General features: G+C 40.1%; 1 protein-coding gene across 5 annotated transcripts in view; it reads right to left on the bottom strand.

Moving 5' to 3' along the window:
- The window catches only part of SYTL2 (synaptotagmin like 2), a 52,839-nt gene extending 36,808 nt beyond the window's left edge, over positions 1–16,031 (bottom strand). The window contains exons 1-3 of one of the 5 annotated variants that reach the window (XM_064644929.1): positions 15,879–16,031; positions 14,664–14,721; positions 1,759–2,182 (exon numbers count right to left, since the gene is read on the bottom strand). In XM_064644929.1, coding sequence (XP_064500999.1) covers positions 1,759–1,859 — 101 coding nt within the window. In that variant the 5' untranslated portion in view covers positions 1,860–2,182; positions 14,664–14,721; positions 15,879–16,031. Of the gene's footprint in view, positions 1–1,758; positions 2,183–10,473; positions 10,795–14,663; positions 14,722–15,848 lie in introns of those variants that run through there. The other 4 variants (XM_064644933.1, XM_064644930.1, XM_064644931.1 and 1 more) reach the window with 4 other exon arrangements.

The following is a 16,031-nucleotide window of genomic DNA, read 5'->3' as shown; positions in this document are numbered from 1 at the left end:
CTGATTACAGGCTGCTACAACCTGCAGTCCCTTGCATTTTCCACCACGCCCTCTTGAACTAGAACTACAAATGGCAAAAGTGAAGTTGCATGGACAAAAATACTTGTTGACAGTCCTTTCAGGCCACTACTGAGAGTGGCTTTTTTGAATTTCTGTTCCAAGATGGGTTCCTTTCCCCAAATGCTGTTTTCAAACTCACATCTACAATTACTTTGCCTGAACACTTTCAGATCTGGCACTGATGTAACATTCCAAGACTAAACCCAGTGTTTTTCTACGTAAAGTAAATAAAATGCCAGTTCTGTTACAAGAAAGTCAGTTTACTGTTTTTTAAAGCAGAAGACAAAACTCTGTGGTAAAAACATCACCTCAGGTTGCATTAAGATGGGGGGGGAGGGCAGGGGTGAACATTGCCTGTAATGATTTTTCCCCTCAGTCTTCAGTAAAACAAATGTCTTGAGAGGAGAAGCTTTTTTAACCAGTAGAAGCTATTTACCCTTTATTGCTCTTACACTAAAAGAAACAAGAAGAATAACTCTACGAAATGATGACCACATGCTGATAAAACAACTTCAAGGCTGCACAAACATGTACAGCAAAATGAATAATGCTCTTAGGGCAACTGGCAGACTGCTGTTTCCTTTGCAGGGTATAGGGTATACCTACACAGAGGCCATTTGTCAAAATAACCTTTCTCACCGGAAGAAAAGCATCAGAGATGCATCATGGTTGGAATAATTTCAAAACATTTAAATTGGAAATAGAGGACTTAATGAAGAACATCACGATGAGAAGGAATCTTAGACAAGACTACCAAATCAGTGAGAGAAAATCCTACCTTCACTGAGATCTGTAAACATTTATTTGTGTTATAGCACTTTGAGTTTTCTGCACCTCAGGCTCCCTTTTTCGTTATATGTTCACTTATTATTTGATGTACCTTGTAATAGATAATTTCCTTCACACTGAAAAAAAAAAGAGAGCTGACTACTAAAATCCTCACTCTTTAGGAGGCAGCTATCAGCTGAAGCAACTATTTGACTGATATTTATGCCTGTGTAGATAACTTTTTCAAAGTCATATGGGCAACACTGCTTTCCTTGCATGCACTTCTAGTCATAGCTGTTACCAGTAGAAGCTCCAGGAAAACCTCCTAGCACATAAAACACTCCAGAATAACAACATATTGCTCCATCTGTGACACCACAGAGAAAATTAGGAAAATTTTTATGCAAAGACTTCTCTTGGCAGTGGGGCATAGTGTTGATACTTCCTCTAGACTGCAGCTCCAATATATTGCACCTCATGTATTTGAGGTATAACTTTAGCATTCAGACATATTGCTGACTGCAACCATACTTTTTGTTTATTTGGGGTGCTAGAGCTCTTTTTGAATCAAGTCCCTCTACTTATCATGCATTAGTTCATTTTGCAGTGGTTTTGACACTTGCAAATTGAATTGTCTTCTGAGGAAACCGAGGCACATGCGTATCCAGGCAGATGTATACCAGGTGTTCTTGGCTCCTTAGGGAATTGTAAGGGTCTGAAACAATTTTGGTCAATAGTCAATCATTTGTGTGGTAGAGGCATTTAATCCAGAGACTACGCTAAATCTAGTCCAGAGAAAAAAATCTCCAAATCACATATACTGTGGAATCCGGGGCCCTTAGCAAAAATTGTTCTAATCTGCTCCTGAGTAACTCAGTGTATGAACTATGTAGGTCTTCCCAGGAAAACCCAGGGTGCTGGATCCCTTACCTGACTCTCTCTTCTTCAGCTCTTTTTAGTTCTGCATCCCGTTGCAGCACCTTCATTATCGCCTCTTGTTCCTCCTCTGTTAGAAAGCTGAGGTCAATCATCTTGTTGTGTGTGTAGGGGCTGGTAAATCCTGCTGAGGATAGTCTTGCAGCCTGCTTTAAAGTTAGAGAAGAAAAGTCTTTTTCAGCAGGCACTGAGAAAGCTGGACTGGGTTACAGTCAGTGTTTTAGAAAGTCCCAAATGTTGCTTTCTTGTAGTACAGTATATGTGTGCTTCCCTAGAAGAGAGACTTTGGGAAAGTGTTTGCATTCCTGCTTGCCATAATAATGATGTCTTCTCAGCTGGTCCTCTCAGCTCTGTTTCCTGAAGTAACAGTTCATTGACCCAGCATATCCAGTGTTTGAGAACAAACAAAACACATCCCCTAAAAAAGAGACAAGGAAGAACAAGTTATAATATCAGGGATCAGGGAAGTAGATTATGTATGCATTTTTAATTAAAAGAAACAAGTTTTTCAGTGTGATTAAACTACTTTATGAAGTTCAAATGGTCACTTCAAGTCAAACCTGTTTTACAGGCCTCTTGAACAAGGTGGCCATGAAAATATATTCCTTCCCAGTATGGCAACTCACACCCTAAAACACAAAATCAAGTGTCCTTCAAATGGTACATTTTAAAATCACTGCATTTTAGATTGTCCTTTAAGATAGCAGAACAATTTGGAGGTGAGGGAAGGGGGAAAAACAAAACAAAACAAGTCAAGAGCACTTATCACAGTCATTTAAAGTAACAAAAATAAAAAAGAAAGCCCAATCACTGTCCTACAGAACATACAAAATAAATGCGAAATAATTTCTGTATAACCATCATGAGTATGTGGAATTACAAGTCATGTAGTCACATGAACCTCATTGCTTTGTATGAACCAAACTGCATTTGCAAGCAGTAATCTGAAATACTGTTCTGCCTCTGTTTTATAGGCCATGGTTCCAGAGGACTATTCACTTACAAGGCAATTCCAACTGTCAAAGACAAAAATGTCTTCCTCAAAAAAATCTCAGAGAAATTAAGGATGTGGGGTGGTGGAGGGGAGTCAGTTGTGTCTGGGGTAGGTTATCTTAATGCCTCAAGATTACAGAACCATGGGTGTAATAAAGCCAGAGAAAAAATAAATAGCTTGAATTTAATGTAAGTCTCAGAAGCATCCCTAGTGCCAAACCTGGTGAGAGACAGAAGAGAAGAGATGTTTTTACTGGACAGGTCTCTGCATTAGACAGCTCAATCACAGCCCTTCAGGGTTGTGGGTGTATTTCTTGGGCCCTTGTGGACTGACACTGTCATCTGGCAGACGGGATGCTGACATCATATCAAGCACTAAAATCAGGCACAAGTCCTTACACTTGCTCCCCTGGGCTACAGGTGTCAACCAGGTGATTAAAACAAGATATTGGCACTGGCAGCACTCAAAGGGAAACTTAATTTCTAAAAATAATGGCATTTCTTGCATGTCTGGAAGGCAGCTGCAGCCATGTTTATGATTATCCCCCCGACAATTCCAACACCAAACCACCTTGTGCATGTGGTCACGTTCAGCTGCCATATTTTTCTCCATGATTCTCATTGTGATTTTGTTCCATGAGGTTGATGTAACAGTATCTCTAAGAACCTGCCTTCTGTAACTTCATTTACATTTAGAAAATGACAGTTTTATAATTAGACAAAAGTGAAAAGTGCTTACTGTAGGGCTACAGACAAACATAACAATCCTAAATTTGTTGAGTATCCACAACAGCATGAACTCCATCTTATGAACAAGTATGGATATCTGATTCAACTATTATGTGGAAACTTTCCACACCAAGCAGCATCTGCAGTGTTAATCCAAAGCTCTGGATGCTGACTGAATGGCAAGGACACAGCCAACAACAGTCACATAAGTTTATGTTGCAGCTGCAAATCATGGACAGCTATGAACTAGAATTATCAAAGATTTTTCTTGTAAATTGGGCAAGATTCTTGCCCGAGATCAATCAAGTCTGCAAGAAAGCTGTTGTAGGGAAAAACATCATGTCTTTAAGTTAAAGAAGGCTGGAAGAAGTGTTAGACTGTGCAATTATATTAATTTAAAAATCTAAAAGAAAGAGTTGATCATGCTGCAGACTTCACCGATGCCTCTCAGTACACAAATCAATTAAACTAGTGGAAACAGAACTTCAGTTCTCCCCAAATGAACAACAGTTTGCAAGGGCACGTCCACAGAAGCTGTGAGAGGTCACAGCAAGCTGCACTACTACTAAACTTCTCAGATACCATCACTCTGTAGAGTAGTTTCTTCAACTAAGGTTGCACTCCCACTTTATTTTCAATGAGAGGCAAGATACAGAGATACCTCCTACCCTGGCAGGCTCCTCTTCACCATTTTTTCCTGGCAGATATCATACAACAGAGCAAAACACAGCTCTGTGAACTGTGGAACCAAGTTTAACATAGTGACTACGTCTATCTTAACTGAAGCACATTCTCCTCACAGTTCTTCAGAGGAGAATGGTGCATGAACTCTGATTTCCTGGTCTGCTTGCACTCATCCTGTATTCAGATTTACATAGCACCACAGAAGTTGGTTTCACTCCCACCTCAGATTACGATAAAAAGCTTCCCCGGTCCTGAGTAGTGCAGCTGAGACCCTTTAGATTCCTTTGCAAAGCTAAGAACATAATGCTTCATTAAGCCATGTTCAAGTACCTGAAAAACTGGCCCCTGATCTCACTTATTAAGCAGTTGAAAAAACTAGTAACAACCAGAGTATTTTCACCCCCTTTAATGTGTACCATCCACATAGTGCAAATTGTATCACAATTTACTATAATAAAGGCTTTAGTCACTGGAACTATACCAGTCACAAATTGAAACTAGAGTGATTTTTAATGTCTTCATGAACAAGAAGAAAACCTCTTTCTGTCTGTGATGTACTTAGCCAGTCTCATGAGACTGGCTGATACAAGTTACTGCAAGGCTGGCTTTCTGCAAAGGATTATTAGCACTGATTCTAAACACAGATGGTAAAAATTGCTGGCTTAAAGTGTAGCACCTGTCATAAAATCTAAGGCTAATTTAAAAATAAAATAAAAGTCAATGCCACTTAAGTCAGCCATTACCATCAATCCAACCTCAATTACTTTATTTCTTTTAAAAATCTTTTCTCTTAAAAGTTTCTATACAAGCCAGGAAGAACGGATAGTTCTCAACAGTTTGCTTGGTACCACTGCAAGTTCAGTGAGAAGCTCTTCTTTGACAGGAAAGTTTTCAGACACAAGTTTCAAATAAGACTGAAAGATCTGTGTCAAACTGATTAAATCACAGAAATCAATACAAATACCACATTGACCGATTTCTGAAGAAAGGCTCTCATGTGCTATAGACTAACATTTGTGAGACATGGCATATTTGGCATGATTTTTTTCTTAAGCCTTAAATTCAAGTGAAACCACACAAAAATGTTCCCTTTTATGAAAGACTTCTAATCCCTGTAATAAACAGGAATCTAAAATTATGTTTTATGTTACTCATGCATGAAAACGTCTGTGTTTTGTCAATAAAAGAAACAGAAAGAAGACTCAAAATGTAGTTTTCCCTACACACACTGTTAAGCCGCTCACAGCTTCCAAGTGGTTTAGGCCAGTCACTCATCCAAAAATTTTATCTTGCAAAATTTCTCAAAACCTCTCAGGCAGTTTTCAATTTTTTGAAGTAAGGCTTCACATTTTCTAGAACAGAAATCATAACAGAAAGACAACTTTATCTACAAACTCGTTCATCCTACAGAGAGCTCTGTTTGTCCCCCTCTCCCCCCAGCCCCTCTGTCCCAAATACAAAAGGGAAAGGTTAATTTGAATACTGTATTCTGGACAGTAATGGATGTTACAGTAAGAGGTACTAAAATATAGTTTATATATTAAAGGTTTTACTCAGTGTATACTATGGGATGTAATGAAAGAGGCAAGGAAAAAATTGGAGTAGTTTGCCATGGCTGACATTGAGTTCATGAGTAGGATCAGAAAACAAACAGGAAAATCCCAGAACCAGCTGTTCCATTTAAATCAACAAGATTTCCTTCTACATGCAGAAACCACATAATATCCTAAATTTACATTGCAAACCTACTTTTCCAAGTGGTCCTTGTACAGTAGACCTAAGTGCTAGAGCTTTGCTCAGACAATCTGTCTTGCAGCCAATGCCTTCTAACAAGAGGAAGAAGGTGACAGCCAATCCTACACTTCTTGCTGCTTCACACACCTATTTGTGCCAACTCCTTCAGTTGCACAACTACCTTTCAGGCCTGGCTGATCAGCAACTCTCCACTGTATGCATCTTCACCCCGTAAAACATTCAGCTACAAGTAACCTACTGGCTCTTAAAAACAAGAGCGTTTGGGTTTATGCATTGGAAAGCTACACATTTTCCTAACTTTTCTTCACTGCTACAACATATCAGCACTAGCAAGGGGGATGAGTTGGAAGTCCACACATAAAGCAAGAGGAAGCTGAGGAAGACAGACAAATGGAATTGTGCAATATAACAATTTGCATCTGCAGAGAGACTCATTCTCAGAAGTAATGAAGTTTGGCCTACACCCATGCTCAGGAAAAAATAAACCTTTATTTTGAAGCAAGGAAGCAGAGAGGAACACTAAGAGCAATCAGAACTTTGCAGAATTGGCCCCTGCAAACCTGGGAGGTCACAAAGTCATCACAGTCTCCTGAAAAAATGTCATTCTCCAGTGATATTTAAGCAGTGCACTACATTCATAGGTAACTCAGCACCATCCCAGGTTTAAAGAATATAATTTTTCTGTAAATCCCATTAAGGGAGAACAGCTAATTTGGCTAAATGCGAGTATTGGCACAAGCACAAATGGTCATGAACATATTTGTGCAGAAGATCAGAGGATTATGGATTTCAGTTCATGCAGTGGAGAAAGAAAAGCTATTAACTTTGAAGATGGACTTAAGTCATCATTCAAGGGAGTTTTAAACACAATTGCCCACTGTGGTAAGGAGTGGAATTAAAACAAGTACAAGAAGGCCTGTTGTCATTTTAAGTCTTGAAGATGCAGAAAGGAAAAGATCATCCAGTAAGATATGCATGTCTGTAGCCAATCCAGCTGCTCTTGCAAGAAGTGTTATCAGAGCATTTCCAAAATTATAGCACTACAGCGTACACAGCATATCACATTTCCAACAGTCTCAGACATTAATTTAGGGAACAGTATTTGCCTATACGTATGTTTAGTCAGTGGGAGGTAGAGAAGTTCTTATCTAGCTCATATAGAAGGGACTGTTGGTGGAACAGGAAACTCTGCAGAAGTGGGGGATATCTATGGTGAGACCAACTCCAATGTTGCCTTATTAACACAGCAGTGCTTCATTTTATTCCAGTAATAAGCATATCTGTTCTCCTGTTAAGGAAAAGAATCTACTTATCTGCAATTCTAGGGCCAGATAACCACTCAAAACAACCACAGCAGGGAAAAATTTAAAAATTGTGCACAAGCTTTGCTCACACCTCACCCTTGCTCAACAGTATGAAAATGATCCTTGTTGCTTTTAACCTGTAAGATAGTTGCAGACTTAAGATACTTTCACTGACAGCCTTACATAATGATGTTCAACCAGCTGAAAGAGGAAGAAATTCAGCTGGAGTAATACAAACACTTGAGAAAAGTTTTCCTTTTCTCCAGGAACGTCTGATTTGCTGGTCCACGTGAGTCTCCCTGTGATTTCATTTTATTCTTGTTTGGTAAGACGTTAAGACCTTCATCACTTTGAAGACTATAAGGACAATTTATTCTGAAGAAGAGTTAATAACAGAAAGAGGATAAAAGTTAACAACTGGATATTGGAAGAGAATAGAATAATTTGCTTTGGTTGTGGCCTAATCCCTCTAATCATATATGGCAGCTTGCCATTTCTTTCATAGGTCTTGGATACTGGCAGTGCTGCCTAAGAATGTCAATCTCTATACCTATTATGATATACAATCATTAGGCCAGTGGTATTAAGAGGATGTGGTCTCTGGAGTAAGAGGCTCATAAGTTAAAGAGAAGCCACAGAGAAACACACTTAAATATTTCTTTTCCCCGTGACCACTGCCAGACAAACTGTAGATGTCATGCCATTTATTTCACATTGCCAGAAGTATAAAACTACTAAAAAAAATAAACTTCAAGAATCTTCAAAATTACAAATTCCACCACGTTAATATCAATAACATCAGCATATCATCAAATCAAGTTATATTTCCTTGCACAGCATATCATTAGAACTTTGTTCTGGTTTAGTTCCAGTAGGTGCATTGATTGAACCAGTAACAGTTCATTTAAAAGAACTTAATTCTTCTAGTTGCTAATGCTTTTCATCAAGACATAAAAAACCAAAGAATATCTTCTCAGGATAAGGGACTTGAAATATAGAAATGAAGCTGACTCAATCCTCTAGATCTCTGAAGGCAGAGCACTGCCATTTGGGTAACAAATATTCTCATCTCCCTTTACAGAGGGACTAGTCTCCTTCCAAAAGCAGAAGCCTGAGGGGCTCAAAAGACTCAAGTTCCCATTGTCACTTTCTCATTCTTCATGTCAACATTGGCTTTAGATGCAGACAAGGTCCAACTTAAGAGCATGGTTCTATGTCTTCTTTGAATACAGATTTAAGTAAAACCCTAAAACCTTTGAGAGATCAGATGCAAACCAGTTACTTTGGGAAGCGTTTCCTCTCCATACATATGATTATCTGACACACTTCTGCTTTTAAAGGCTAGCTCTTTCTGAATGTTTTCCCAACATAATTACAAGACAGATTCCAATTCTGGCAAGGAAGTTCCATAAGAAACAGCAAAAAGATTGCCCACCCTCTCCTCCTTCACTGAAAAAAAAAAAAAAAAAGAAAAGAAAAAAAACAGCCAACCTTGAGATTCCAAAGGTTTTGTTAAGATGCCAAGGCCTTTCTTGTTTTTCTACAGAAAAGAAGTGCTCACACTCTTCTTCTGGACACTCTCCACCTTAAACATATGGATTCAGCGTGAAAGATAACAGTGAGAACGGGACAACAGCACCTCCATTCCCTTCTCACAAACTTTTATTGCAGGATGCAAAATGCACCTGCTGTTTCTCTCAGTTGCAGCATTCCATAGAGAACTTTTACATAGAACCAGGAGCTGCCAAATCCCTTTCCTTTTATTCCATTGCCCCGTTCTTCAAAAAGGCTAATGAGCACTACACTAATGCAAGTCAAATACAAACATCTGTTATATACTAGGAAGTCTTTAAAAAAAAAAAAAAAAAAAAGCAAGGGGGGAAACAAAACAAAAAAATTATAAAAAAGGCTAAAGAACAAATGTAGATGAGTTTAGATATTGGAGACTTAGGAGAGCTATCCTACCTTTACCTTTCTTCCTTGCTCTCCAGCAAGCATTGGGTACTTTTTAGCTAGGATTCTCTTCCAGAAATTGTACTATTGGAGAATGGAAGTGTACAAAACTGTGACTAATTAACAAGTATTTCCTGTAAGTGGCTACTGGGAAGTGACACACTTCCTGCATCTTGGTTAGACAATCTTTTCTATCTGAAGATGAAGAACCAAACTGCAGTTTAAAGTCACTGGGTAGCTCTGATTCTTTGCTAATGCAGGCTGTCCAACAAGAGAGGTTAGCAGCACTGATGAAATTCATGTTACAAATAGCAGATGTGGATTTGCAGTCAGATACTTACTTAGACTAATGTTAAGTTGAGCTGACAGTAAGATAGTTGGTAGAGCAGTTTCAGCCTTGAACACCAATTGGAAGACTGAAGTATACAATTTCTGAAGAAACTTTGAAAGATGTTTATTTCAAAGCCTGTGCACATGCCTTCTCTGATGCCTTCTATCTTACTATTATGCGATTCTGTTAGTCAGCATCTCTTGCAGCCCTGTGAGTCCCACTCTCACTCCTTGAAGTCAAGGTGATGAGTTAGTTGAGCAAGGAAAGCCACCATCACTGGCAGACTGATTTTCCTCCACTATGTTTGTAAAACTAGGAACTTGTGGGTTAACAAGTTGCCCCTCCTATGCATCTCTTTGATCTGCTTTAAAGCACTGTCACAGCCATCTGCTCAGGTCACTGTTGGTAGCACATTTCCTCTGCAGGAGGGTGCACAATACAGCTTTGTGGTACAGGCTAAGCATAGAACTGCCAAATCAAGAGGGCAACATTTCATGTCACCTTTGACTCCCCTGGCAGAGGCTACTGATCTCAGCTTCACCAGAGCACCTTTGCTTGCAGCCTAACACGAATCTGGGATCACACAGAACATTGCAAAAGGCGCTCCATCAGTCTCAGACACAATTAACTGCATAAATAAGTAGCTGTGGGAAACAAAATAATCCCTTACCTAAATCACTTTAATTTGTCACTGCAGCCCCCCTACTTTTCAGCTACCAGCCTTGTTATTGTAACTACAGCTCTGTTTAACTGATTACTAATGTGCACAAAGAGCCAGCGAACAAAACAAGCCCTTTGGCTGTCCTTTCTCACAAAATGACTAACCACTCAGCTTAGACACTCATGCAAGTTTTGAAGGCTAAAATTACCCACCTAATAAATTGTATAATCCAGAGGCTACTAAGAAAGCTTGCGTCAATTAATCCGGTCCTTGTCATAGTAACTGAAGCATAAACCCACCTGAAAACAGGGCCGTACACAGAATCCAATTGCCGGCAGAAATCAGCTGCTAGAGGAAAGAGAATATTCTTCAGGAGTCCTGAAGTCATAGAAACAATAAGTAAGCCAAAGAGTGAGGTGGGGGAAAAAGCACTATGGCAAAGTTTCCAGATAAGTTAAAAATTAAAATGGTTAAAAAAGGTTAGCCTGCAGCCTCCACATAGGCTTGTCAGAATCAGATCTCATCTCAGTCCAAAATTAACTTAACCTTTGCAATAAAGTTTTTATTTCAAGTTTGGTTGGTTGGTTTGTTTTGGTGTGTTGTTTGTTGGGTTTTTTTAATAGATATGTTAAAAAAGCTCATTATAGCTCCCTATTGAGAAAAAAAAAAAATCACTCATCTTCCCATGAATAACGACATTTTAACTGATAGCCCTGTAATAAGAAAATTCCATCTGCTATCAGGATCATTCTGGCTAAGTTGAAACCAGCCAGCAGCAACGTTAGTCCTCCTTAGTACCAATATTAAATTGCAAGAAAAACAGGAAGTCTATCAGCATGAAAACTTCACTTACAAGATTGTTTGCACTGCTGGGCTGGCCTGTATCATGCAAAACTCTCTTTTCTCTGATTGGTACCAGTTTCACTGAATACTTATGGCCAGATATGAACAGAGCACTTTGGAACTGAAAAGCAAGGTGCACTGTGATGCGAAAAGCCTAAAAGGGCATGGCAAGAGTTAAACCAAATTTCTACTCATGAGAAGTCTAAAGCAGGGAAGACTTCAGTTGCACTGAACGAGGTGTGGTGACAAATCGCGCTGCGTGAATGGGATTTGCTTTATGAATGCTGCTGAATAGCACAGGAATAGGAGAGAGGGAGCAAAAGGTTGTGTCTGAAATTGTTTCTCATGCACAGGAAGCAAAATCAGGAGTTCAGGGCCTGTATGAGGTTGAGGCTTGGAGTATAAGGCCTGTCCCTGAACAGGTATTTAGTTTTGCAGGAGTGGCTCATTCTTTAGGAGCATAGCTATGCAAGGTGTTAGCTCACTTGCCCAATAGCTACAGCACATACCCAGGAAGCAGCCAAATCCAGAGCCCCCAAGACCACTGAAACAAGCAAACCCTTCAGAGACTGTCATATGTTTTGGTGAACAAAGAGATGTGCACTTGAATTCTCTTGGGTTATCTCTTGACACTTCCTAAGGCTGAACTACGAAGGATTAGACCTCACGGAATGACTATTAAAGTGATGTCACAACCTTGCAAGCAGAAATAGGAAGCCAGGTATGCTCTCTCAGTCAGGCCAGTACAACTAAAATCAGGCTCTCTTCTGACTTCCCTCCTCATCCAGACAGACCTGTATTCCTGACTACCTTGCAGTCCAGTTCTAGTAGAGCAGAGGGAAGAGGAGAGTAATGTGAGGGTATTAATTTTTAATCCAAATCTCTTAACCTCCAGAGAAGTAATGTAATCGCTATGAAGCAAGGTAAAATCAATGACATTTCCACTAACATAAGTTATCCCAGGACTAAAAAAATGTTTTGTGTGGTCAGGTCAGAATAGAAGGTCAAGGGCTCACTGCTTCTGGCTGTTTGATAGATTTCTGCCTAGGACTTAGACACATACCTTTTGCTTACAGTGCCTTAAGTGCAATTACACGGAGTTTTTGGGTCTCACCCTTGTTCTATTTTTAATGTTATTTCTTAATCACACAAGCCACTTAAATTCATTAGAGAAGAAGAGATTGGTGGTAGATTTTAACCACAAGCACATGGTGGACAACCATTTCTAACCCAGGAACTCTTGATTATGTTGACCTACTACTGGACCACTAGCTACATGGCTGAGATTACACAGGCTAACTGTAGTCCATCCAGCCTGTACAGAAGTAAATCTCTGTCAGTTTATCAGTCGGCCAGAATCACACACTGGGCAGGCAATTTCATAGAGATTTTTACCAATACTGTTTGATACTTTTGTAGAACAAAAGCACCTGGCAGTGAATCAAGGACTTTGTTCTGATAGTTACTCCACAAATAAGCATTTCCTTTCGTCTTACCTTTATTTTTATTTATACTCAGACATATTTAGAGAGAGAGGAAATACAAAATTTCCTTGACCGTGAGAAAGAAAAATTTACTTTTAGAAGAAGATTTATACTATAGAGAAAAAGAGCATAGCAAGATGGAGGGGAAAAAATTAGGATCATAGAATCACAAAAATGTTTTGGTTGGAAGAGACCTTAAAGATCATTTATTTACAACCCTCCTGCCATGGGCAGGGGCATGTTCCACCAGACCAGGTTACTCAGAGCCACATCCAGCCTGGTCTAGAACACCTCCAGGGATGAGGAGTCTACAATCTCTCTGGGCAACAAATTGCTACGTTGATAACTAATTTTGCGTATAGCACAGGATACTGAGTGGGATTCAGACCAAAAATAGTTTGGCAATATCATCCAGATAAAGAACTGTAAAATAAAGAAAGGGAAGAAATATTCTTTTCCTCTTCCTCACATGTATGTTATATCTCTTCCCTTTGCTGCTCTCAATTTAATAAGCAGAGTCAAATTACATACAGAAAGGAAACCTTATAACATGAAGTAAGAATCTAGCACAGCCAGTTGCTGTACCCAGATGAATTGGAAAGACTCCCTACCACAAGAATGAAGCATGAATAAGTCTGCTGAAATCAGCTGTCACTTACTTTATGCCCAAATAAGCCAAAGGACTGGAGAATGCTAATACAGCAACTGCAGTTACTGGCTTAACATATCATAAAGCGTGTTTTGGCATTGGAAGAACAAACTAAGGAGCCTCCTTAAGTTGACTCATGAGCAACCCAGATAAGCTGACTTGAAATGCAACAGCACTAGAAGCACTGACTTCAAGCACCAGAAGTTTGCCTACTGTTTTCAGTAGTCATTCATTAGTCAGCTATCCTGGGTGAAAAGCACTTTCTGTGCAGAGAAAAAAAAGTCTTAACTTATGGTTCAAAACAAGTCACTATTGAATGAAGAGTGATTTCCATGGGACAGAACCATCATTTTTAAAGAAAAATAAAATTAAACATTCTTTTCCCTACAGAGAGACTATGAATTGGTTTTGTGCCTCCTTGCAAATAATGTTTTCTTGTTAGATTTTTTGTTTGAAAAATTCCTTTCTGTCATGAGCACAGGAAACAATACAGGGTAGAAAAGAAGTAGTTTCTTTAACTTCATCCTACTGCTTTCCTGGTTAAGCCTTCTTTCTAGATGCAACTGTTAAAATCTTACCTTCTGTGCAAGCATCAAAGGTTTTCTCCAAGTACTAAATTGGAGCAGTATTTCCACTTGGGAATCTGGCCAGTACCTCCTGCAGAACAACAGGAGTTCGCTCCAGAGAATACTTGCCCATGGTCTCTATCCAGTACTTTACAGAAAAGATGAATTCACTTTTCTGTCATTCATTTTTGGGGACAAGGGAGTGTTGTTTACATTGGCCTTTGTAAGCATTGGAAACAAGAACATGAAGACCTATTTCACTGAATTTTAAAAGTCTGACAGTAAGACTGATAATACATTATTTTGGGCTGCAAGAGATGCTGGAGGAAAGTTTCTTTAACAAGAGACAGGTCCAATGACAGCTTCAGGAAATTCAAGAACACACCTTACAGCCAAAGTAGAGACCTGCACACACAAGGAAGAAGCAAAGTAAACAAGATGCTTATTATTTCCTTGCCTTACACCTACACATAAGCACATTAAAATATGGTAATTGGTAACAGTGTATAAGCATTTTTAACACTGCAACAGTAGTAGCAGTATTTTATAACTTAGTATACATAAAATACATAAATAACACACAAACACAAATTAACAGAGACTTGCAGTATACTTGTCCAAATAGTGCACAGCAAAGCATGTGCAAATAGTACAATCTGCAAGATAAGAACAAAGGATGCAGAATGGGCAGGAAAGTTGTCAGATGAAACTAAAATAAAACTGCAGAATGAAGAAGAGATACATCTGATAAAACCAGAATAACCCTGCAAAACAAATAAGAAAGGTGCCTAGTAACACTAGGGTAAGCTTACTCCCTCAAATAATATGATCTATGTGAAAGGCTGATGAGATCACCCCTTTTTCTTCCAGGGCGGTAGCAGAGGTGCATAACACATTCACAACTAGGAAAGAAGGATGGTAATTTATTAAAATCACAAAATGCTTACTTTGATTCCAGCTTCTCTTGCCAAGGAGCTCTCAAGTGCTTTACTTGGACTCTGACAACTGAAACAAACCATCAAGAACTGTAGTCATCACCGCTAAATATAGGGCATCAGCTCCAGGGCATTGTGTACTCCTAGATTTACTACTACATATGTGATTGCTAAGAACTGTTTGGGAAATGTAGTGATAACGACTGAAGGTAATTAAGAACTAATAACTGGAAAGCTGCATTGTTGCTGTATACAAGTTAAATAAAGTGGTTTGTTTCATCAGTCTTTTAAACACTCCATCACAGAGAGCTTCAATTCTCTGATAAATTCTCTAATAAATGCACAAATGTTTTGTTGCAACACTTTGATCACTTCTTTTAGCAAATAAAATCAAGTTTCTTTTCAGAGCATCCTGTCAAGTATGTGCTGTAAATGAATGGTGGAATGCACCACCACAATTTGTTCTAATTCCCTTCCCCTTAGGCTTTTTGAGGAAGCTCAGAAATACTAGTCACTTGACAGTCTGTCCCCAGATTTAGGCAACCTTCATCCTGCAATGGCAATCTCATAAACAGATCCTTCTGCTCACACAGGAAAGATACAACCGAGTGCATTAAACTTTAGGGCCAGCAGCTCTGCAAGTCATTCCAGAGACAACACTGAAGATGCAAATAATTCAGTGTTTTGAAATATAAGTGTTTACTATTTACACAAAGATCATTAACATCTCTCAGCTGAGATCTAAGCACTCTCTTTAAATAGAGAGAGTCCTTTCATTATAGCAGGCTACAGGAGTTCGGCGCAGGTAAGTTCTGACAGTTACTTGGCTCTCAGCCCCTGTCAGGGGCCTGGAGCTCCCCTCGGCAGCAGCGGGATGTCCTGGAGCACGGCGTCCCCAGGCGAGGAGCTCTCGAGCGCGAATCTGAGGAAAACCTCTGGCAAGCGGCTCTTCAGCAACCGGGGCTGGGCCGGTGAGACACCTGTGAGAGCTCCCCAGACCGCAGGTGAACGGGCCCTGCAAACTGACCACGGCACAAAACCACTCCGGACCAGCCCGGCCGCCCAAGGCTTGGAGCCAGGACTCCTCATGGGACAACGGACTCGCCCTCACGCTATCCCGGCGCTGCGGGCGCGGGTGGTTTCTGTGCCCTTTTTTCGACTCCGAGTCACTCCATTTACAAGACACTCCCCACCTACCTCCAGAGCCCCGTTTTAGGGCAGCCTCACCTCTCCTGCGGCCCCCTCCGCGGTTCCCCCAGCGCTTCCCTGCGGTCGGAGACAGCGCCGGTGCCCCGGTCCCCGCCAGCAGCCGCAGCCCCGCACCTCCTCCCGGCTTGTCTGAGGGAAGGGAGGCGGCACAGGGAGAGGTAAAGCCCGTCC

Source organism: Pseudopipra pipra, chromosome 2 (genome assembly GCF_036250125.1).
Source record: "Pseudopipra pipra isolate bDixPip1 chromosome 2, bDixPip1.hap1, whole genome shotgun sequence".
NCBI lineage: Eukaryota > Metazoa > Chordata > Aves > Passeriformes > Pipridae > Pseudopipra > Pseudopipra pipra.
This window is presented reverse-complemented; position numbering and strand designations above follow the sequence as displayed.